The sequence below is a fragment of the Alosa sapidissima genome, chromosome 4 (genome assembly GCF_018492685.1).
Source record: "Alosa sapidissima isolate fAloSap1 chromosome 4, fAloSap1.pri, whole genome shotgun sequence".
Taxonomy (NCBI): Eukaryota; Metazoa; Chordata; class Actinopteri; order Clupeiformes; family Clupeidae; genus Alosa; species Alosa sapidissima.
Window position 1 is genome coordinate 4,290,220 of NC_055960.1, and position 25,649 is coordinate 4,315,868.

The 25,649-nt window shown below is 38.4% G+C and overlaps 2 protein-coding genes across 3 annotated transcripts in view; one reads left to right on the plus strand and one right to left on the minus strand.

Annotated features, from left to right (window-relative positions):
• The window catches only part of LOC121707052 (centromere protein P), a 110,593-nt gene that overhangs the window by 26,496 nt on the left and 58,448 nt on the right, over positions 1 to 25,649 (plus strand). For both annotated transcript variants that reach the window (XM_042089278.1, XM_042089279.1), the window contains exon 6: positions 8,606 to 8,702. In XM_042089278.1, the coding sequence (XP_041945212.1) occupies positions 8,606 to 8,702 (97 nt within the window). The remainder of the gene's footprint in view (positions 1 to 8,605; positions 8,703 to 25,649) is intronic.
• ogna (osteoglycin, paralog a) lies at positions 11,328 to 23,856 on the minus strand. Its single transcript, XM_042089281.1, has 6 exons — positions 23,511 to 23,856; positions 22,304 to 22,400; positions 21,248 to 21,412; positions 19,970 to 20,172; positions 19,689 to 19,781; positions 11,328 to 12,783 (listed from the first exon to the last, which is right to left on the minus strand). The coding sequence occupies exons 1-6, from the start codon at positions 23,670 to 23,672 to the stop codon at positions 12,613 to 12,615; spliced, it is 891 nt and encodes a 296-aa protein (XP_041945215.1). The 5' UTR covers positions 23,673 to 23,856; the 3' UTR covers positions 11,328 to 12,612.

Genomic DNA, 25,649 nt, shown 5'->3' on the forward strand with positions numbered 1-25,649 from the left:
TTCTAATATCTATTTTTCACTGCCACTTCTTGTGTGCCACCCACTGACATGAAAGAGTATTTATTTACTTAGCAAGTCACTACAATGCAGGCACAGATGCTCAACAATGGCATAGCAACAACTAAATAATAAATGTTTTTGGACCTATTAAGTGAAATTGGACAATTTCCCACGGCACACCTGAAATCAACCTGCAAGTTGCTCTTTAAACGTCAAGGTCATCCTCTGGTTTTGTATTGTATGCAAGGTAATATTTATTGTTACATTCATTTCTCCTATTGAACCCTAACTAAATGAATAAATGTAGATGTACCACCTAGCAGTGCAGTAACAACAATCTTTGAGAATTCCCACAGCAAATCCGGTCACTTCTAGCAATTACAACAAACCCTTGCAAGAAGGACTGCCTATCAGTATATTTATTTATGGGAAGGAAGAGGTTATACGTTTTATATCAATTTCTATGAATAAGAATGACAAAGTGCTTTAATGATTGGAGTTGACATTTTTTTCCCTTGACATTACTGATGACTCAATGATTAGGATATACACAGTTTGCTTAAAGATGAAAACATGGAGAGTTGGACTCATGAAGTGTTGGTAATCTGTCTGAAGCAACTTTTTTTCAGTGTAACTAACTTGACAGTCCTTGGACACACATCTGGATCGTATTGTATGGTCTGGGATTTGCTCCTGGCATTTGAGAGGTGGAAAAATGCTGTAGATAATAATTCTCACACAAGTCTTAAGTAGTCTATGTTTTTATGTCTTGTATAAATAGTTTTATGGTCATTATATTCCATCTAAAATTGGTTCGTTGGGTAGGTTTTTTCTGAAGTGGCTCATTTTTTCTGGACAACTGCTGGCAGTCAAACCGTCAGTACACATTGGACAGAAATTACTATTTACAATTTGCTTTTGGCTGATCTCCTACAGAACAGAAATCTTGAATACTTTTTTGTTAAATATCATATGTTGTTATAAGACTAGTAAGTAGAGTCACTGGGCATGTAATGTCTGAGAGAGTCTGTGACAGAGGGGGGAGCTTTTTTTTTAACCATTGTGGTTCTGAAGGACCACAAGGCAAGTTTGGTTGGCCCCAGTTTTTGCAACTCTGTCTTTTGCCCCAAGGCATTCCCCACAATGGAGCATCAAAGTATTACTTGGTATGATAAGGTTGAGGCATTTTTGCAAACTCCAACCAAGCTTAACTGTAACTTTTAATCACTTTGTTTCTTGTAGAGAGTTACAAACAGTTTTGCAGTTTAACTTAAAACAGCCAAGTGATCTGATGGTCATGTTCTTTAGGATGGAAGGTGCTAAACTAATGAATGCTTTTGTTGTGTTGGATTATGTGACATTGTACGTATGTCTGACCGTTTTAATTCTTCTGCGTTTTACTTATTGGATAACTGCAGACAAATGTCTGCACTGTGTTGAATTGTTGCACTTTAAAACTCACTGGTGTGAGTTGTGACTCTGTCTCCTACTCTTTTGGACAAGATCCATTATTTTTCCATCAGTGCTTTACAGCATCTCCTCTCACAGACTGGAATCTCCCCATCTGTGGAAAGTTTTGTCTGGTGCCACACAGCCTTGGGCCCCAGTGCAAATCTATGGAAAGTCTCAAAAATGTCAAACTGTAGTCCAGCTTGATCGTTGGATGGAACACAAACACGCGACCCTGTGGACCACAACTGAGTCTGCATTGTGTCTTCACATGGCATTATCTTTGACATATAAATTGAAGCAAGAAAGGCATGCTTTGAAAAGACCTCCAGTCTGTCAAATTATTCTTTATCCATAGGGTCATCTGTATTCAATGGGACTGACGGAGTGAAAATTACACCCTGGAGTTCACTTTATAAAGCTTTCACAGCTCATTGTTTTGGAGCTGAGCAATGTTTTAAGTTAGTCTCTCCTGGAAATGTAGCATGTGATGATTTTCTTCAGTCAGGATTGTAACCAAAAGGACCATGCACTTTTATACTGGTGTTTCCAGGCCTCAGAGATAGATTGATATATAGATACAGTAGATAGAGATGATAGTCAGTTAGTTACCGGTAACTTTATTCATCTACAAAGTAAATTGTTGTGTTAACAGCAATTAATGACATTAATATATATCACAAAAACACACACAAAGAAACACACAAGTCAAAATAGATAGAATACAATAGAATTTAGGACTGTTGCTGCTGTATCTGCAGTTGAATGATAATTTGCGCAATTGTGTAATATTATTTCCCTCTCCCGGCACACAGGGGAGTCATTGTAAATTGTTATAGCAGTGGGCACGAATGACATTCTGTAGTGCTCCTTATTACAGCAGAGTTGAAGAAGTTTCCAGCTGAAAACACTGTTTGTACAGTGGATGTGAAGTGTTGTCCATAAATAATACTGAGCAGTTTATGCAACTTCCCTTTTTCAACAGCTAACTCTAGGGCCTCCAGTGTACTCCCAAGTACAGAGCCAGCCCTTTTAATCAGCTTGTTCAATTTTTTGGTGTTGTTGGCTCTGAAGTTGTTGCCCCAACAGTGTGCAATAGCATAGACACACCAGCCAATAGTCCATTACTTATTAATACAAAACATTTGCAAATTAACCTCTTTTCTCGAAATTACACATTCTGAAGGTTTTTATTTTTTTTATTAAAATGTATTTTTAGTGTTCTAAAAATAGCTTGGGTGTAGTTACACCAGTTAGTATTTGCACAGCAAATTCACCCCACCTATATCTTCACTCGGTCTCTGCAGCTGAGTGTCACAAAGAGTGTAAGTCTTACCAAACAAAATGTATATTTACAAAGGTTCACAAAATAGTCCTGTATGCTGATGTATGTCCAGTTAGAAATGACAAAGGTTATGATGAGTGAAGTAGCTTGTTTACTACCTAATTTCAAAACTGGTGTATCATGTATCATATTTTTTGTACCCCTGGCAAATATTGATTTAATGTTGGTTTTCTCTTGACTAATATGTTTGTACTGACTGAAAATGACACTGCCACATGCCAAAAGGTTTTAAGACAATGGACCCTATTATCGTGATCCAAAACGCATGGTCACTAGTCAAAAGCTTATTTACATTTAGTGGAATGTCCAGTCCACATTGGGAGTGTTTTCATTATCAAACGTCGGGTGGATGGTGCAACAAGGCGTCCTATGATTCTTAATCAGTCATGGGTGTGATTTGGGCGTAACATCATTTAAACCAATGAGAATGACATCTGTCATTCCCTTTAACAGCAAGCAGCGCAACTTCAAACAGCGCATCGGTATTTTGATAGTCAGCTGTGCATTTGAAGGAATCTGCTTGTACACGAGAACAGTTATTCCACTAAACCATGCTTTACTAAAACCTAGCAGAGTAAATAGCCTACACGCATCTGCACTCGTCTATTACTTGAACTCATTGGCAAAGTAAAACTAACTTCACAGTGGTCTCGGTCAACATTAAAACAGTTATACACAGTTACTTTCACTTTTGACTGACAATAGGTTACCATCGAAAACATACAGTAGCCTGAAAAATGCAACACTTACCCCAATAATGTTCAAATGACTGAATAAAAAACCTAAGGACATTTATCCTGCAGAGAAGTTGCTGCTTACATCTCGTGACCGTGCGTCTTCAGCTGTGCTTCATATTTGCCTTTCGCCTCTCGCCTAATCACTTTTATCAGTCATTACCAATTTGCAAATCATGGTGAATAACTACTCATTGTGAGATGTATTTTGTAATATTTTTATTCTAATTGTGTTTCCTATTGCAATCTTGTAATTTGTAATATTTTGCATGGATGTGCGCTGTGCGCATTCGTGGATGAGCGAAGCAGGGTGCGTTGTGCACCTGCCCATATCACTGTTGATAATGCGCTCTTAAAATGACATATAAACAACTCGCCATGGATTTCTGACTAGGGGCCTATTGCACAATAGCAGAATTAAGACATCCGGGATAAGTTACTGAGCTGCGCTCAATGAATCCAAAGCAAAAGAGCGTACAGGCTTAATTGGTTGCACAACGAGCAAGCCAGGATGAGCAGACACGGATTCATCAAGCCAGGTGAAGCCCATCCTGGATAAGTGCGCGCTCACGGCTCCCTCAAATAGACCCCGCCACCGATCACAGATTCACTGATTCACCGATTCACCATTGCAACTAGAGTGGCTTCATTGCTTTTTCTACGGTGTAAAGTAGGTAGCAATAGCCTTTTTCACACAGCAACAAACAGCAACCCCTCTGTTTAGGAGAATATTGCAACTAGTGTAGCGACCACCACGCGCAAAATGGTTACGGCGCTCCCGTGACGTCGCATTGACGCATGAGGGGTTGGGTATGGCGAGTATGTAAAAGTTAATTAATGATCAAAAACATTTAAATAATGACAGTGGGTCTGGTTATATGTGATAACAATGTGTAGTGGGCAGTGGAATAACTATTTGTTTCCGTTTGTGGTGACTGCTAATTGAGATAAGGGATGAGATTAAATAGATCCTGGAACTTAGCCTGGTCTGGAGGAATCCCTCATCCTAGTTTTGTGCAGTAGGCCCCAGGTTTCTCTTGGTCAGTGGCATAATGCGTTTTAGGTACAGTAGTGTACGACAGCGATTTTTAGACAATGCGCCAGACCCCTCCTTAGGTCGTTAATTGCCACACCCCTTGGCGCGTTGCTCAAAAAAAGAGACGGGCATGGCGAAAAACTCGAGTCTACGATAGAAAAAACTTTGCGTTGTGATGATTTTAGACTTTGGACTGCACTTTAGACCGTCATGATGGAGGCCAATGCATACTGTATCTATATTATTCTTGCAACACATATAACTGCTACTACACTGCACATATCTATGTTGTTCATACATTGTTCATACTGGATAGCCATATTTATTGGATTATCTTACAGAAAGGCCACAGTATGTCAGGGCTCAGGACTGTGCGTCGAATACAGTTCTGTGCAGCATGGTGCCCCCCAGGGCACAGTCCTTGCACCTTTCCTGTTCACCATCTATACAGCTGACACATACAACTCGCCTCATTGTTACCTGCAAAAATGATCTGTGTGGCTTGTCAATGTGGCTCGTCAAGCTATAATTGGTGGCTCGCATGGTAGCTTTGGCGAGATTTCGCCAAATTTGGTTTTACTCATTTTGAGTAGGCCTAAACTGTTCGCCAAAGGCCATCATCCCTGGCCCCAGGTTGATAAAAACAAAGGTAGGCTCTGATTTAGCCTAGTCTACTGTATGACTTCAACGAGGTGATCTTTAGTTTCGTTCTGCTTACAGTATCTCACTGCCACTTGCAACGCCTTTGAATGCAATCCGCTGCCCTGTTTACCGGCAATGCTACAGCGGACTTAAACTGCCACCTCGTGGCGATAAGTTGTAATACATTTCACGCAGCTGCTTGAATCACGGAAAGCGCGAATGAAGTGGCCACTTCTAAATGGGACCCACTGTATGTGGTAACACAGCCAATACATTTTTTCAAATGTGCTTCATAAACATACAATACTGCACTACAAAAACGCAAATATCTGAATTATACTTCTCCCTTTCACCCAAATAATTTAGGTGAAAGGAAGTTATTAAGCCTTAATGGTGCTTCCTAAAGGGGGTATTGTGGCATTGTTTACAAAACTTAACCGCAGCGCACGTTTGCAGGCAGGCGGCGTTAGTTCCAGCGAAACACAAAATGGACCGGTTTTTAATAATAATAATAATAATAATAATAATAATAATAATAATAATAATAATAATAATAATAATGGGACAGAAACGAGCTCAAAAACCAGACGGACAGACACAGTGTTGTAACGAATAGTGGAGTGGATGGGGGAAATGAGTCTGAGGAAGCAGCAAACAAAAATCAGCACGAATACACCAGGCAGGTGTAACGTTACCCAGTATTGGCTGTGTTATTTCTTTTTTTGTGGGATGTCCAATTTATATGTAGAAATGCACATTTGCAAAGGTGACTTAGTATGTTGTCGTTAAAGTGGCTCTCCTTTTGATTTTGCACTGCCAATGTGGCTCTTGTGAAAAAATAGTGAGGATCACTGTCTTAAATTGTTCACTATTTACCTGTATTTATTACCCAGTAGTGTAGGGTGTGCAGTTATTTATTTATCTTCCCCCACTTAAAATCCTACCAGGGATTCCTCGAGCGACGAGTAAGAATGAACAGGTATGATAAGGGATCAGATTCCAAAAATAATTCTGTGGAAATGCATGGATTCCAGTTTCTTCCAGTAGCAGCAACTGGAAACGGCAGTTACCGTATTTTCCGGACTATAAGTCACACTTTTTTTTCATAGTTTGGCTGGTCCTGCGACTTATAGTCAGGTGTGACTTTATATATGAAAAAATATATATAATTGAACAGGTTTTTAAATGTTAATTTATATTAACTGACATGAACCCTACATGAAACATTGCCGTCTACAGCCTAGAGAGAGCGCTCTCAAATGCACAAGTCCTGTGCACTTTCAGTCAGAGATTAGTGCTATGCCTGAAACACACGTGCATACTTAAATCCTCAAATGGCCGGGATTCTATTTATAGCCGGGCCTCAGATTCGGACAAATAAAAGCCAGTATAATTTTGTTTCAATTTAACTCCTAAAAGAGCTCTTCTTAATAATTTATATTGTTGGTTGGTTTAATATTGTTGCCAATGAAAAGTCATCTTCCCACACCATGAGTCTCCAACACGTTGCTCTCAAGCTACCAGTCGCACGCAGCCCCTTTCTGAGCTAGAGGCTGAAGCAATAACCTACATTTAAACACAATTGTTGCTACCAGGCATCAGCCTACGAATTTTATAAAAAAGTAAATCATGCATAATTTAAAAAATAGCTAAATTTAGGCTATCCTAGATCTCTTTGGCTATACGGAATACGGTTTCACTTGCAGCACAGCACACGTTCCATGAATGAATGAAAGCGGTTTGCCTTATCTCGCAATAAGCGGATGGAAATCCCAACACTTTTTCATACATGAAACTTAATAGTGAACCATTAAATACCCCACAGATTTCAGTGGTCATCTGTCCCGATATTTAGCAAGATAATCAAACAGTCCAAACGTAAATCAAATCTCAAATTGAACATCTTCTGCTTTTGATAGCCTACTGGTATGCCGCTCCAAACGAAAAGTAGGCCTATGTCTCACAATAAAACGCAAGAAATAAAGTCCTATAGCTGATCGCTGTTTTGCTACTACTGTAATTATCTTTCACGTAATGAATATGCACAGAAAGTGAAAGTATGCCTACTATGCGCTCCGTGTCTGTAGCTGTCTGTTCACGTCCGCAATTGATTATAACGTTCCTCAAATGGAGAACACATCCATGTTCTCTTGCGTTATAGGCTGTCATGCTTCTGTGTTTGCAAAATTCCTGACGGTTCCTGATCGCTAAACGTTTGTCGATAGCGTTTGATGCAGAAGCACCTTTAATTTGACTTCAGCGGTGACAAATCCTGCTGAGAGAGAGGCAGCCCCAAAGTGGTCCTGCGCGCGAGCGCGTGTCTGCATGGGGTTCAATTGAAGTTAGAGTTGGTCCGTCCAGTCAATAGTCCCGCATTCAGGCCGCTCCATTATTAGATTAATGTCAGACAGCGCTGTAAAATCTGTCGGAATTTCTCGCATTATGATGGCTAGAGTTGCGGGACTTTTATTAGTATGCTCTATACTTAGTAATAATTTATGCACAATACCCGCAATCCCGTGCTGAAATGTAGGCCCAGGTTAAATGTGCATCTTTTTTTCTCTCGCTCTCTTTTTCTCTCAGAATGTTCTGCTCCCAGTTTGTGCCAATATATCGTCCAAAATGCTTGATTGCATTGCATTCTCCACATTTTTAGCTAAATTTTAATTTACCACATCAGCATTTTTGTCCAGTGCCTCGTGCCACTATTCACTCCTTCGTCTTCAACATTCCCTGTAGAATTCTCAATATTTTTGGCCTCGATGTGTCCAGTTACATAGTCTGTCTGTTCTTAGTCTTGGATTTTGTGAAATAAATTTCTAAATATCACCTGCTTGCTGCAGCTTCGGTCTGCACATCCTTTTAAAACCGCATCTTTTTCTCTCTCAAGCATTTAATCTGCTGCCGGCTTGTCTCTCCACATCGTCCAAAATGAAGAAAACATTGATTAAGCTGTCTACTGTCTACCTCTGTAAACCCTTATAACATGGACATGCGATGACTACTTTACAGTGAGCCACTCAAAACTTAAAAGGGAATACATAAGAAATGTTGAATAAAGCTAAATGTACATGAAGCTGCAGAATGTTCACTCATTCTTTATGCAGGGTCAGTTCTGCAGGCTCTTAAACACAACTTTTCCAGCATTTTGTTACCCCCGTCCCAACATTTTTTGAAACATGTTGCTGGTATCAAATTCAAAATACATATATTGTCCACAAAATAGTCAAATTTAAATAGTCAAATTTGATATGTTGTCTATGTCCTTTTTGCAACTAGATATGAGTTTAAAAGATTTGCAGATTATTACATTTTGTTTTTATTTGCATTTATCACAACGTCCCAACTTTTTTTCTGATTTGGGGTTGTAATATACACTATATATGTTTTTTTTTTCAGAGTGGAAGAAACCAAAAGCCTTCTTCTGTTCTTCAAAACATTGAAGAGTTTCTGTGAGAACTGTGAGCACAGACGCAAAACATTCCAACACTTCAAGGTAATACTAATTTATATTCAGTAAGTCTTATACACTTGCTTGCGATGGTTGTTTAAGAGAAAACATGTTGTTGATACCATTCTTTTATACAAGGTAGAGGGTTATCCAGATTCAGATGCTGAAATTTGGTTTCACATACAGTACATGTAGATGGTTAATACACAGCATGACGAGGGAAAGGGTCTGCAGTCACTTGACTGCTCTTCTTGTGTACACCATTTTAATTCATCTTTAAGTCAAATGCGTAAGAATCTGGCCACCTTATGACAATGCCTGTGACAGTGACCCACACTGTTACCATGTTTAGGTTTAGGCTATATGTTGTTCTGCTGGTTTTTCTGCCAGTGATGTTTTATGATTTCGACTGCAGGTCCTGATTGATTTAGTCTGTGTAGTTGTGCTGGAGGCTCAAGAAGGGGCGTGTGCTCCTGGGTACCCAAATTGGCGAATTAGCTTTATAAGGAGTAGGCCTGGTTTTTCAATTAGGGAGGTCACCTGATCACATTAAATCCCTGTGGAGGGAGAAGGTGAGGTTAAAACCCAAATTAGCTGGATGTAGTAGATAGAGTAGGCAAGGCACTTGATGAAGCTGATTAGTAGAGATCTGTTGATTCCAAGATGTCACAATTCAGCCGAACACTGTCTCAAGCAGCACAGTGTTAATTGGATCGATAAGACACAGCACAGCATACACATACAGCCAACCTAAATTTGTAAGTTATTGTAGAGCTATGAATAAACACACTTAACAATGTAGTAATGGGGTAATCCAGGAGTGTTGATAGGGGGTGTGAATCAACAGTTAATTATATGACCTTCTGGGAAAAAGATGCAATTTGGCATGTGTGCCAGGGGGAGGTATGAAAATGTGCAACTGCCACAGGACAGCCTCTCCTCACAATAAACATGTCTATGCTGGGGGGCAGCCATGGCCTACTGGTTAGCGCTTTGGACTTGTAACCGGAGGGTTGCCGGTTCGAACCCCGAGCAGTAGGCACGGCTGAAGTGTCCTTGAGCAAGGCACCTAACGCACTGTTATGCAGAGATACTGTGACAGAACGCTGGAGACTGTGCGCAAAGCAGGGCTATCATATTTCGTGTGGTGACTTTATTTGACACATTCCACTGCTGTGCAACTTCAATAAAGTGTCCCGCGCAGCATAATGTCTCTTCTCTTTACCATTACCGTTAGAGCATGTGAGTGCAGCCCCCACTGTTCACTGTAACTCCGAGGTAATTATGGTTACCCAGTGATGTCCAGTAGCCCCCAGTGAGAGCTGGTGCACGTTGTGAAGTTGTCGCTTTTGCATTCCTCTCATTTTCATCGTGTATTCTTCTTGTGATGGTGCGTCTTTAGGGAATCTCATAACTTCCGTCATTTGTTGCGATTCTTAGAATGTTTTGAGGACCGACGTCCTCCACAACACTAATCGGCCTGCAGTCTGTAGCTATCCACTTCGCTATGGCATTTGTTAGCTTCTCCTGCCTTTGTTTATCTATACTTTTCCCACACACTGCATCTAACGTAGTCTGAAGCCTCCCGCCACTGTTTGTTTCATTGAATGATTTGCTGGTATCAACTGTGTGTTTTGCATTTAGGTGATATTTCCGACTTGAAGTACTCCGGTGATAAGAAAATGAAAGTTTGCAATGATTACAAATAACTTTGCTTCTGCCGTCTGATTTGGAAAGAACTTTAAAATGAAAAAGCCCATGTAAAAGTTCGGTACCCTTCTCCATGTTTGTTGGTTTGTTTATCCGCCAATTTTTTTATTTTCCTGTTCCTGTAAGTGCGGCAGCAAACGGCAACAGACTTTTACCAAATAAAGCCTGTGAGCAACAGACTTTTCCGAAGAAATAATAAAAACTGCGTTAATACGCGATAAAATAATTGTCGGCGTTAATTGATTAATGAGTTAACGTGATAATAACGAGTTAACTTGCCCAGCCCTAAATATAATATAATAAGTCAATTTGAAATAAGTTAAAAGTATTTTATTTTGTCACAACATCGATAGGACAGCATAAATGCTCATTCTGTCATTTGCCGTTCACTCACACATAACCACTTAGTGGTAACAAGTAGTCATAATCGCTCTTTATCGCTCGGTAAGCACAACAAAGCATGTAGCTGACTGCAGAACTGACCCTGCATAAAGAATGAGTGAACATTCTGCAGCTTCATGTACATTTAGCTTTATTCAACATTTCTTATGTATTCCCTTTTAAGTTTTGAGTGGCTCACTGTAAAGTAGTCATCGCATGTCCATGTTATAAGGGTTTACAGAGGTAGACAGTAGACTGCTTAATCAATGTTTAATATCAAAATCAGACCATATTCTATGCTGTGACGGCAATGTAAAGTCAGGAATCAAACAGCAAAGGCAATATGGAAATCATTCCATTATTTACTTGGACTGTGGGCATGTTATGACTGCAAATTTGGCCAACAAAATGGAATAATATTGACACACATTTTCCAGAATGGTGTGTGTATGTGTACTCATCTATCTGCAGATACACAAGTATACTCATCTTGTGTGGGATACAAGTGCTCTATTAAACTTAATGTGAAGTAGCTGCAATATTTTGCACAGTTATGTGCACAGATCACTCACCACAGAGTTAACTAAAACAGTTTTATTAAAATAATTAAGGATGCCATAAAACAATACAGACAATGCCTTTCTGTACAGCATACTTTGATAATTCACATAGGTAGTTAATCCTAGGTTAATACATTATTATAGCAAGATCAGATGCTCATATATTTAGAAAGAAAAAAATGTCAAACATGATGAAATGGTGGAGCAACAGCAACATTTTTTATACCATTGCCATGACTCAACTGTGTCTTTATTTATGTTTTAAAAGAAACACCCTCTCTGGTCTGGTGGTTTCGTGTTTTTTTAACCATACTACACTTCTGTACCAGCTGTCTGTGAATGTGGAGTAGACTCCTTCATTGAAGCCACTGTATTTAATGGTAAAGGAGAAGACAAGTCTCAAGATGAAGGTGGCTATTGGGGGATTGCCTCCAAGCAAATATTTAGCCACATGTGATTGTTAACATTAGCAGCACTATCACATGAAAGTCTTGTGATACCAAATGGGACTGACTGTGCATGAGACACATTTGATGTGTTTATGTTGGGTGAGTATGGATGGCATATTCACCGATTTTTAAAGTAATGGGAGACTTGTCAACAAGTGTTCTCAGACAAACAAACTAACAAGCTTAACCATTACCTGTTTTGAATATAATATATTAAAATGGGTTGTATCATAAGTAAAACATTTCATTAATGTTAAACAGATCTGTTTCAGGGACTAAACATGAAAATTTATTATTTTCAGATTATCACATGCATCTGTAGTAGCCATCAGAATAAGTGTTCATTTAGTAGAAAAATAATTCACTTAGAAGTGTAATATAACCACCTTGATTTATCTTCTCTATAGCCTACTGTTGTATCTGTCCCTTATTTTCTTTATTCCTACAATCAGTTTTAAATAGTTTTAATAAGTACAGTTAAAGTGAAGGAAATTCACAGAATTCTAAGAAAAGGGGAGAGTTTGACTCCATTTTTTTGGGAAGTCAATTATTACAAGAAGGATTTTATGTACAGTGGACACAAGTAATGATTCAATGTCAGTCATTGCTGAAAGCCAGTCTACAGACTGTAAAGATGAACTTAACTGGTACACAGAGACGAGCAAAAAGGCATTCAGAGAGCATTTGTGTGACTGGCACAACATGTTAGGGAAAATACCCAACCTTTGTTGTGAAATGTATAATTTAAGACTTTGAGTCACCTAATGCAAACAGAATCAGCCCATAACATGATACTTCTCAAGACTGGAGACATGTTTGCCACTTGCCACATACAGATTTTGGTTTTAATCATGCTCAATGGTATCGTCCAATTGGCAGTGACTTAAGGCAGGTAAAGCTGTTTGGGTACTGGGCCAGGTTGACTGGGTTTCCATCCAGTCGGATCTCATTCATGTTTGGTCGAATGTAGTAGGTATTGTTCCCTTTACAGAATGTGTCATCACTAATTGAGGAGATGTTGTTATTCTGTAAAGAAAGGAGAAGATTGTTAAATCTCAGTGAATTTATCTTGCAAGATATCTCAATATTGGTTACTATTGCATTGTGAAGCTGATGGCTTAGTGGCTCAAAGTGAAATTTATGCCTAGGTGCAGAGGTGGGCACAAATACATCAAAAACTGTTTTGTTACAGACTACAAATAATATACAAAATACTGATGTGAAAAATGTATTTCATTAAAATAGTTATTAGTTAGTTATTAGTTATTTGAAAATACAAAAATACCCACACAATAATCATGGTATACCAACTTGGAAAAAAAAAATTCAAGGCATATTATTGAAAACATATCCCAAAGAGACAAGAAATACTATTTCCTCATTGGCTGGTAGGGGGCTATTAATACTGTACATTGGGGCTCCTATGAATTAGATCTGGTAAAGAAAAGTCAATCAGTGTCCTATATCAATGTAAATAATGATTGAACTGACAACAAGCAGGCCTTCCAACAGTGGAATCAACAGTAACAAAGCAAACTACCCACTATCATTTTCCATAACCATTGAAAGTAGTACAACAAATTGAACAGGTCGGCCTCTTTTTAAACAGAACTGCATTTACCTTTTTGTGCTATAAATGCATGCCTATTGCCTACATTTATGACTGGCAACATGGGGGACAAACAGAATAACATCCTGTAAGGTGTTCCAATATACTGAATTAATGAACTTGGTGGAAAAAAAACTCCACTCCACTGTTTCACATTGGAGAGGTTTCCGTCTCCTCCACTATTTCCGCATATCAGAACAGTTCGGCGGATGTTATCTCATATAAATCCTCATGTCAATAAGTGGTTTTAATACTGTCCTGTAGTGAGAATGCTTTTAGGTACTCAAGGTCATGGGGTCATGGTCATAAGGGGTCCATGTCCTAATGTTCTCCCTCAGTATTTTATCTGTATCAGTTTCATATTTTAGTCTTGTAGCCCTTGACACACCTGACAATTCAAGCTCTTGAAGTTAGTTACTTTTTTTCTTTCAACTTTCAAGTATGTTCTAAGGGGATGATAAACAGACAGATCTAATGCTTTTTAGTTGTCTACAGGGTGACCAAAAATTGGCACAAACAAAATAATTGGGTTTACACCCGATGTTGTCTTTGCAGAAGGGTAATAAAGTTGACCATTTTGGCTCCCTCAGTTGACTTTTCTTTTAATTTTTTCCAACTTCAGACATGTCCAGAGGGGATCGTAAAAGACAAAAGTTGGATCTAACACTTTTAAGTTGGTCACAATTTGGCATAGTACTGCAAGAAAAAGGTTAAAAGGGGTTTACATTTCATGCTGTCCTTCCAAAAGTGTAATGAAATTGGCATTTTTATGGACAAATCGCTATTTAGGTCAACTTTTTGGGGGATGGTCTTTCAAGAAGGGTCTAAAGGCATATCTGTTCAACATGCACTTAGTTGATTAAGCGATTCTTATGCGTTATGGTTTGTATATTATAGAATTTGTTTAATTTCATTAGGCTATTGATTGAATTGACATTGTTGTTTATTATTGCCATTCTCCTTAATGTAGTCTTACCAACTTTTTAAATTGTTTACTGTTAAATGTAACTATTGTTGTTATTTGTATGTCACTTTGGACAAAAGTGTTTGCCAAATCCTTGCCATAACCATAACTTTAGAGCTGAATATAGGGAATTGCCCAAGGGATATCACCAGGCACCCTCCCTATTCTTATTGAGTAAACCCTTGGCAACAAGAAACAGTAAAGAAAAAAATTAAAACGACAAAACCAGATTCACCAAAACTCTGGCTCCCGGACTATGATAGCCTATTGTCATGGTTATAAGCAGAATATTTAAATGAGTGATGAAATTTTGGCTTGTTTGAGAAAAAAATGGCAGATTTTTCCTAAATATTTTAAGTATTTGACAATACAATCCCTCAAAGTATTTTGTTACAAACTACATTCATTTTTTTCCAGTCCTGCAAAATACAAAGGACAAAATATGCTTAAGTAATCAAATACATATTTCAAATACATCTAATTAAAATACTGCCCATGTACTGCCCTAGGTGGTGACCTCTCCTTGTTTCAGATGGTTCATTCAGCTGGTGAAGAACCATATGAGCTGTTACTGACAGCTATCTTTTGTTCTCCATCTTTGAGAAGGCATGTTATGCAAGCCAACTGAATGTGTTACATTAAGAGTTTGGGTCATGGATTAGACTGCTGTGTTGCCTTTGTAGTGTTATTCATGTTGTGGTGTTGATGTCCTTAAATGGCTCTGTATTGTGAACAATATTTCTCTATTTAAAGTTGCTGTATGAATAATATAATTTTTAGTCTGGCATACACCAAACCAAATTTCAATTGTGAATTGGCCTGGACCCTCTCAGTTCACTTTTGATTTCCGAGAGGCATAACAAGTGGTGAAATTACACTGAAGCTAGTATATTAAACTCTTACCGAATCATTTTGTCTTTTAAATGCAGCTGTTTACTCAATTTCAAAGAAAATACACGTCTGTGTTCTATCCTCTATCTGCCCATTTCCCTTGAAGAGCACCTGAAACATTTTCATTCACTAGTGACCCATTGCAGCGCTCTCCCATCTTTTTCTCTACACGTCTGTGTTGTTTAACCCTTACAGGCTGACAAACGCAAATTGCGTCAAAATTCACATCCCTCCTTCTCTGTTAAATTCCTTGCTGAGTACGTGAACAAGTGGAACCTAAGCATTCCAATGATGTTAGCGGCTAAACTGTGTGATAAACGGTTCGCGAGAATTTTTTTTAAATTGAACTTACATGAAATGTAATCATATTTACATTCTGCACACTCAATAGTCTTGGTGAAATATATCAAAATAAACAGCAGACCTTACCGAATATGAGGATATAAAGCATGCCTCTGTACAATAAGCCATGCCTCTGTACAATAAGCTCAAGTAATTCGGTTTTGAAAATCTCAACAAATTCAAATTGTTTCTAATGTAAACTATTTGTCAGTACGTATACATGATTCTTATATTGCCCGATTCCAGACAATCCTGCCAACACAGATATGATTCTTTCTTTTTTTAATTGCATTAATGTCACTAGGAAGCATGCCAGTAGAAATATATTCATAAAACGCAAATTATTTTTTCATGTAGACATAAGACATGCAAATATTATCACATCATACTTTCCCAGATGTGGGTAGCCCAGACTGTCATGTATAGATGGCCATTACAATGACCAAGATAAGAGTTTAAAAGTAAAGGGAGAAAAATTACACTGAAAATAGCCTAGGTTAAAACTAAAACTAAAGTTTTCAGCGCAGCCATTGGTTGTGTATAAGTATATATACTAGGGGTGTAAAGATTAACCGATACGTATCGGTAATTTTTAACGTGTAAGATACGGCTACATCGATACGTGAAGCCCCGTATCGGAATAAAACTGAAATGAACCAGTCATTATATCGATTTACTTGTTACGAATCGGTTCACAACCTTTTCTTCGCTCAGACTCGCATTTACATTCTAAGCAGCGCGTTCATCCCACGTCCGGTTTTGAAACTATACGTGGCACGGCATTGTGGGTAATGCAGTTTGTTTTTGGCTACATCCATTGCCCAAAGTTGTCAAATGACCTCATTACCCATACATCTACTGCAACTTAAGCACGTGACAACTCGCACTCGGTTGTTTGTTTTACAGTTTTTACTCTTGTTTTTCAAAATCCAGCGCGAAATTAAACAGCAACGATAGTCTGTAGAGTATAGCCTTACGTTTGATGAAGGGATTTCCTTAATGTTAAATAATAATTTGGCCCTTGCTAAAACGATGCACAAATTATTAGCCAATTATTTTGTTCATATTCACTCAGACTTGTGGCATTATAGGTTTCTGCATTAGGTATACCGTTGGAACAAAATGAACCCAGAGAGTTAATTGATATGTAGACCTATTTTATTCTTGTAGGCTATATGAGAAAAGGCCAAGTGTCTTAAGCACTGTTTTATTTTATTTCGGTATTGTCTTACCTCAACAAGGCTACAGCTCCATGAAAACAATCAGATATAACTCTATAAAATCTATAAAGTAAAAAAATATGTTGTATTTGGCTGCTGTGTTTGACTGAAATGTAGACTATTCTTTTTTCATTTCAATACAGTATATGAAACAAACCTCAGTTTAGATAATCATATTCACACATTTCTTTTCCTAATTGACAACCATGACCATGATAACTGATAATATAAAGTGAATGTGCACCTTGAGCAAATGATAAAAAATCTTTCAGAATGCGTTCCATTCTTGAACTGCATTAAATTGCATCGAATCACATCAACAACACATCATGCAACAACAGCGGCGCTCGGGGAGCAGTGAGGGGTTAGGTGCCTTGCTCAAGGGCACTTCAGTCGCTTTCTACTGATCGGGGTTCGAACCGGCAACCCTCCTGTCACAAGTCCGAAGCGCTAACCAGTAGGCCACGGCTGCCAATACATACATATTGCGTACATTGTAGCTGATTTTAATTTGCTGTGTTGTCTGTCTTGTATGTCTTAGTGTCACGGGAACGCTGGCGACTACGCCGCTCCGTCCGGCATATTTTGCGTTTGTTATTATTTTTTAAATGTTTTTGTCATGTGGTGTCAACGCTGGCAACTACGCCGCTCCGTCTGGCATTTTTTGTCTTATTGTCTTTTGTTTTTTGTCAATGTCTTGTATGTGGAGCGCTTTGGGTTGCACTTTGTGCATGTTAAATGCGCTATACTAAATAAAACTGACTTGACTTGACTTGATGGAGAGTTTAATATTATGTGTAATGGGTGAGATGTGGATTGATTTTGGCCTGACTGGGTTGGCTAAGAACTTCTTTGTTGCTAACAACATTACAATTTGTAAAATAATGCATTAATACATGTGTATCTTTCATATAGGTTATGGAAGATATAGAGCCTAGAAGATGCAGAAGTCAGTTTTCCTTTATGACATGATGGGATTAGCTCCATTATCAAATTGAACAAACTACAAATCCAGATTACGAAAGATAAAAAGCCTAAAAACTAAATATAGTAAAAATTAAATATAGACTATCTATCTAATGTTTTCCCAGGTGGTGACTTGGGTCCAATCTGAATTCCCACAACCTGAGTAGTCTTCTTCCTTCATCTGAATTTGTTAGGTTACACCTTAGTCAAATAATCCCGGCCTGACTCAGGTTATTGGTGTGAAAGGGTAACGCGGTGCTTCATGGTCATGAGTAGGTAGGCTATGCACAATATCGGCGGCCGATATATTATTGGCCGATAAAAAACAGAATTTAGGCCGATAAGAGCTTGGTTGTATACTTCTTCCTCAAAATAAGGTCAGCTGTGTGGATGCATTTCACCATTCTAACAAGATCTGCGTCAAATCTCTGCAGCCCAAAATTCTCTCGTGAATGATCCTCTGTTTAACCTTAGTTAACCTAAGCAGAGTGGAGCCTACCCAGAGCGAATTGCCTTCTTACCGCGCTAGTTGGGGAGACGAATACAGTCCAAGGAGTTGAAGCTTTATTCAATTACCCGCAGTTGAAACTATAGCCTACATAAGTTTCCCTCACAAACTCTGATTTAGTCGCTAGCTTTTTCCCAGCTTCTAGCCGTTTATCTGTGTGTTTACTATATGAAAACGATTCACACACTGTTGGCCACTCATTCATAACTCACTAACGTCACGTTCACTTAAATGAGCCACACATTAGGCCTACTGTAGGCTACTGCTATTTTGTTGACTGCTGTATCGTAACACCTCCAATTATCACCCATTTCGTTCGAAAATTCTAAAACAACGATGTTCTTTAATACTTCAAAATAACATTTGATAAATGAACCTTACAATTTTCAGTAGCCATAGGTGTGTAGGTTTGAACAAAATCCTGGTTTGGTTCTTACCGGGGCTTTTACTGCCTGAAATATCCGATTTTGTTTACCGCTCTCGGAGGTTAGAGCTGGCCTGGTGGGTCGTCTATTCACAACCTTTCTCACAGCACATCAACGGTTAGTCCGAGAATTCTTGTCGCAATTCAAAATTCCACTGGAGCTCCAAGCGGATTTGTACACGCAGCTTTAGGCTACAAAACTGTTTACAGCTCTTCGAGTCACGGTAAAATGTAATTTTTGGTACATAGCTAATTTAGATACACTTATGGTGTGGGTGCTTGCGTTTCTTTAGGAATCAGCCGTCTTGGTTTGTATATAAATGAATAGTAAGTGACATATACGTAAGAGGACGGAAACACGGGACTAGTGGTAATAAAAAAAAAAAAAATAAATAAAAAAAAACAATGCTTGAACATTCTATTTGGTTCCCAATCTACTTCCTCTGCATTAAGATAACATATGGAATGTTAAAACGGAAGCCTTGTGGGGCCAACTATGATGCTGATAATGGAACTCTCTTGAAAGGGTCGTTCCGATACCATTGAGGACGATTATGAGTTCTATCCGTCATTGGTGGTAGGTAAAATTACTGCAATTAAACAAATTAAATGCTTATTAAATGTTGTCCCCAATACATTTTTCTAATTTTTTTTTTTCAAGAGTGATATTATCGCTTATTGTATCGGTATTGGCCACAACAAACCGATAAATATCAATTATCGCTATCGGCCCTAAAATTCCATTTTGGTGCATCTCTAGTCATGAGCAGTTAAACTCATGCTGCAGATATTTGAGTTCTTTGGACATCCTGCTGTGCTTGACCGCTTGGAACGGGTAAATTTACAGCACTGAGTAAGGATGACTGTTTAATGTTAGATGTCCTGTGTTTTAAAGGTGATGGACTATTGGAGAGGCCATATTCTGTCATGTCCTATTTAATTTGCTCCTTCATTTATCAGCCTACACCTAATGATTTGGGCTGAGGGATTTCTTGGGATTTACTTACCTGCAGGTGCAGTATGCGTACAGTTTCTGGAATCTGGGGCACTGCCTCCAGTTCATTGTGAGCAAGGAAAATATTCACTATCTTGGTCAACTTCTGTTGTGATACGGAAAACAAAACAACAATGAATGTAATGAACAACAGCACACTAAATAATGTTTTAAATGAATACAGTTGAATAATTGAACACACATGTAGATTAGCTCTGACAATGCAATAACAAGATGAATAGTTTTGTCCTAGAGATATAACTATTTCTCGTTGTGCAAGTCATGGCACCCTACCTTGAAAGCATTGGCCTTGACACCCTTGGTCTTAAGGTGGTTGTGATTAGCATTGAAGGAGATCAACTTGGCAGGCAGCATTGGAAGCTTTACCAACTGATTCTCAGCCAGTGACAGATCTTCTAGAAGAGTAAGCTTTAAAAAAGCACCATCCTCAATCTCAGAAATGAGGTTTCCAGTAAGGTCAATCCTTCTCAAAGTGACTGCAAGACAAAAGACATGTTGATGATCAAGTTAAGTTATGGAACCAAGATAAAGAATTAATTAATCTAAGCAATGTTTATGCTTGATGTGTGTTATTCTTTAAAGGGACACCAGGCAAGCCTGATGCTTTTTCTCTACAAAACTCCCCCTCGCTCGGTCTGAAGCTCTTTTCCTTTTCTTTACGTCTTCCGTCAAGGGTTTTCGCTGCTTCTTCGCCGGCTCTGCCATTATACACACGTTTGCAACAATCTCTAGCGTTTCGTTAGCCTGTCTCTATGCCGTAAACTGATCCTGCTTCAGTCGGCGGGTAGGATACACCAAACTTGCAAGTGGGATATTCTTCCTACAGGCAGTAAGGGCGGGCGAGAGAGCCTTCATTCGCCCCGTAATGAGTCATTTAACCATATACCGACTTACAAAGATGATTAATTAACACGAAAACGTTGCCTGGTGTCCCTTTAATCTTTCATGTAGGGCCATTGTCAGTTGTTGGTTACTCAGTCAGGCCATTCTTAGTCAAATACAATGCCAAAATATCAATGACAACTAATTTCAGTGAGAAACGTTTTAGTCATTTCTTTGGCAAAAATATGAATGCAAGCAAACATGGCGACTGCTTTTTATCTTTCAGCATTTTCTTGTGACAAGTGAGCAAGTATAGATGTTTGTGAAACACTTAATTCTTGTCACCATTCTCTGTCTGTTTGCAATCACATTCTCTTTATTAACAGTAAATAGAAAATCGTGTGTCCACTGATTATCAGGATGTGGATGTAACATAAGCTATTGTGATTGCCAATGGGCCATGTTCACCTGATTCCATGTCATAGTTTCAAATTTACTGAATCAAATGTACAAGCTTGTTCAGTATGCTTTCTAATACTGAGGTATTTTATGCTAATAATGTGCAAGGTGTAATGTTTTTTTTTATGTCTGTGTAGTATCTAAGAGCTGTAGTTGAGTGGTCACTCAGCAACTGTAGGATGACATAAGAGAAATGTGCAGTGGTGTCTTAATTTTTTCCAGAGCTTTATGTCTGGCTATGTCAGGCTAAGAGGATGCTGCAAAGCTCACCAATATCCTCAAAGTCTTTGGCTGTAATCTTCTTGATCTTATTGTAGCGTGCATAGAGGTAGGCAGTCTCCTTGGGCAAGGCTGGCACAGAGGTCATGTCAGGTACTACCTCCTCACAGTACACTGATCCAGTGAGGCACACACAGAGCAGACATGTGGGCAGATCTGAAATGGAAAGCCAGCTCCTGTCAGTTGTGTCTTATGCCATTATTCTCTATTCAGATGCTAGCCTATATATTTGCAATCCTCAGTTTATTTTTCTTTCCAGTTTTAGAAGTAGTATTGTTATGGATACAGTGACATCGAGATAAGCATCAGGTGTCATACTCACACTCACCAAAACTCTCTTCTTGCATTAGATTATATGACACTAAAGGCCGCGGTCATAGGGTGTTGTCATTTTTTTTTTTGGCCTATCAGATTGTATGATTATTTTAATAACCAGAGAAGAAAAGAATAAAACCTGTCTTCCAGTTCATTGCATTTTTATGCTAGTCTAATAATTGTTTTTTTTGTGGTGGAAATATCAGTATCTGTACTCAGGATCGGCTAGTACTGTACACTTGCAGTGACATCAATAAGTATTACATTAACATTAAAATGAACAGTTTATAGTAAAGTCATGTGGTCTAAATAAAAAAACAAAACATTAATCAATAGCCCATATAGAATTACAGAATAATATCAATAACCATACATAAACTGCTACTCTATAAGGAGAATGAATTAGCTAGAAACAAGGTAAACATATGTCGGAAATACTCATATTCCGTTTGAGAAAAAAAAATGGTATGTGCATCCCTATGTATTGTCTGTGCTGCAGGATTTATTATAATTCACTGTTTCTGTAGCTGTTGAATTTACAACACTGCTGACAGAAGAGTGCGATCATATCTGCTGGTTTTATCGTACAAAGCCAAACCAGTTTGTACTTATCCTCACATACGTGCTGCAGCAGTGGATGCTTCTTATAACATACTTTTTTCACTAGGAACACTAATCTATAGCGCACACACCTCATAAATCACCCTGGCAAGGGCCTCAGAACTACTTTACCATCAGCTGTGCCTGGTGCAGTGTCCTCTGCAGCGTCAGCCGGCAAGAAAACGGAGTCAGAGTCGTAGTCGGAGTCCGTTACAGTGGTCACATCTCTCTGTGGTTTTAGATAAAATTGAAATTGGTATACAGTACATGGCATTGAGAAGAGGTGATATACTGTAGCTGCAGTACAACAGTTCAGCAGTTTCCAATAGATCTTTCTAAAGGCAGACTTGAGTTACTCCTCAGGAACCCTCATTTATGTATTTTGGTCTCTTTCTGGCCCTCACAGTCCATAACCTGTGATGAATGGGAAATGGTAATTTGGTGGACTGCAGTGGAGTTGAGTGTGGGTCTGGGCACCTGTTGGATGACCCTCTCTGTGTCAGGGTTCTAAGCTCTGACCTCTGGGTTGGATTGCAGTTTAAACTCAGCTGGAGAATTCTGTAGCCAGAGGAATGTCTTTTACTGCCCAGTAGTCTCTTGTGCTGACTAATCAGAATCAGCCCAGACAAAACTCAGCCAACTGCTGAATGCCTCATGGGTGGGATGGCTTAAGAATGGAAGAAATCAGACCCAGCCATGAACGGTCTAAATCAGTTGTGTTTATATTTGCACAAAATGTCTGGACCGACATGAGGAACCAATCTGAAAATACAATGAAAATAAACAACTACACCTAAAGAGTTCGTGCAAGCATAAACGCCAGATACCTTGCTCCAGATGAAACACATTTTATACAGCATGTTGAAAATTGTCAGTGTTACTGATTGTATCATGCAAAATGTTCATTTCATTCACATATTCATTTTAGTCTATGTATAACAAAATACATGTATTTTTTGTCTTCAGCTATTCATTTATTTTGCATCAGTAACATCTGTTCTTTTTCTACTCAGTTTTTTGCCTCATTCTGTCTCGAAGATCTATGTATTCTTAAAAAAATATAAATGTATAGATACAGATTCTGCCTTGCACATCAAATTTGCAATCATTTACACCATTATCGTTTGCAAATTATCCACAATTTGATTTCTGCAGCTACTAAAAGACTAAAAGAACAAGTTAATTCTACCAAACTAGAAAATGGCTTGATGGTAATACTCACAAGAACAGTTTGCTTTTCAGATTTTCAAGATGATCTAAAAGATGTTTGAATTTAAATACATATTAATTCTTCTAAAAATATGTGAATTAGCTGTTATTAATGCAAAAGAGAATGTACCTTAAACCTCGACTCCAAGTAGGCTTCTTCATTAAGTTGTATATCCTTTCTGGAATGTGCACCATGGTAGTGTTGCCTTGCCGATGCTGAGAGAACCCACGGAGCAAATATAAAGGTGAAAAACATGGATCTCATTATGTTTGCCATCTTGTCCACAAGCATGTAGACGTGCTTGCTGTTGTGTTGGAGTGCAAGACGGCAGTGCAGGCTATTTTCTTTGTGCCTGGGAGTAAAATGTGATCTGTCAAATCAGTATTTAAAGCCTGTACGAGTAGCTGCCAGGGGATTCTTAAGCTGGAGTTTATGGAACAGACTTTAACCCCTTGCATGCTGGGCGGTTACATCAAACTGGTGTCATTTTCTCTGGATTCTTTTTTGTGTGTGTATGTGTGTGTGAGGGGCGGGGGGGGGGGGGCGGTCATTAAACTAGTGCACTAGTGCTGTTACAAAAACTGCCCCTTAAAACACAGAAGACTAATAATACAGCTTGTTTGCTGTACTCTACAGCTTTTATTGATACACATTTAGCATTGTGAAGTGTTACAAGTGGTACAATTTATGCCAGCTGGACAGAACATTAACAATTGGCTTTAAGTCGGCAAATCCTTAGGTACTGGAATAAAACTAGTGATGATTTAGAATTGTTGTTCAGTTGTATGAAAGATTGTATCTGTATTCCATGCATTAAATGGATTTTCCAAATGCTGCCTAATCTTTCTAATCTTTCTAATCGGATGAAATTGGCTTTTAATATGTTCACTGTGTTTTCATAATCAGTCAAATTCTGGCAAAATCTCGGTAGTTAACTGGAAAGGTACTTTTATTCCCAGACACCTGTGTGTGAGGTGTGGGTGTGTTTGTCTGTGGTCTGTCTTTTTTTTTTTGGATAGGTTTTATTCACTTGTGTTTTTTCTAACAGCTGTATGTGATATACTGTATATTGGTTTACATTGCATTCACACATTATCTTCAGGTGAAGGGGTGAATGAAATTCAACATGGAAGTTATAAATTAATTATAAATGAAAATGGCTGGTGACCCTTCCCCAAAGCCAGACCAAGATATTTTGTAATACAGAATTTGACATTTTTTTGGTTATCTTACTGTCAAGTAAAGTGTTACCTATCTTTTTACTGTGTGAACAATAAGCCTAAGGAATAAACCTTTAAGGAATGGAAACAACAAGTGACCTGAAACTGAGCAGTATTACAGGTGTGTTAGCAATTATCAGAATGTGTAAAAATTTACGGTTCTGGGAACATTGCCAACAACTGGAAAATGTTTTTACTGTGTTAATTTTCTGTAGTACATTGCCCTGTCAGGGTGGTATTTCAATGCATGGCTGGAGTCAAAAGCTATAAAACATCTGTAGGTGCACCAGGTTAGCACTATAACCTTCAAGACTTTCTAGTGGCATATTGTTGGTGTTCAGTGCAAGTGCTTAAAGTGGACAGGAAATGTTAAAGCTAAAATAATCAGTTCATATCTAACAACATTCTGTAAGAATAACTAAACTCCATGATGCATGGGTCTCAAGTTAATAGCCTTGGCCCATTGCATAGATTTGCTACGCATAGTCAGAGCAAGTTTTTGGGGAGTTTGGCAGTCCCGGAGTGATTTGCATTTGAATAAACCATATGATCCATATATCACTTATGTTTGTTCACATTTAGACCAAATATTGTGTACCTGTTGGGACACCAATTCATTGACAAATGACAAGATGTCTGTGACTCAGAGGCAGACATAACAGATTAGATTTGTTCTGTGTTTTTGATCTGTGTAGCACCATGATGCATTTGTTAAGTGTCTGTCAGCACTCACACTTTAAATCCAATTTTGGTTTGCAAACTCCAGTATTTCATGTTTCATTTGAGGAATGCATGAAGAGAGATGAATACAGACACAAGGCCTAAATATCACTTATTATATAGAAATAAATATTTAATCTGACATTATTTGACAATCTGTCTCTTTTATGTGACTAATATCGAAAGTTATATAATGTCTGTTATGGTCTGTCAAGTCAGTCAAGCCTGACTGGACACAAGAGACCACACAGAGTTAAAGAATTGTGGAGGCTGTACATCATTTATCTATTGGAAAAAAAAAACATGAAGCCAGGACCGATAATCAATG

What these genes read in the sequence shown, in the direction of transcription:
- ogna (XM_042089281.1), bottom strand. Translation starts at nt 23,672, where the DNA reads ATGCTTGTGGACAAGATGGCAAACATAATGAGATCCATGTTTTTCACC. An exon ending in TCAAGGCCAATGCTTTCAAG is followed by an intron (nt 19,782 to 19,969) that starts GTAGGGTGCCAT and finishes GTATCACAACAG; the next exon opens with AAGTTGACCAAGATAGTGAA. An exon ending in TACGCATACTGCACCTGCAG is followed by an intron (nt 12,784 to 19,688) that starts GTAAGTAAATCC and finishes CTTTCTTTACAG; the next exon opens with AATAACAACATCTCCTCAAT.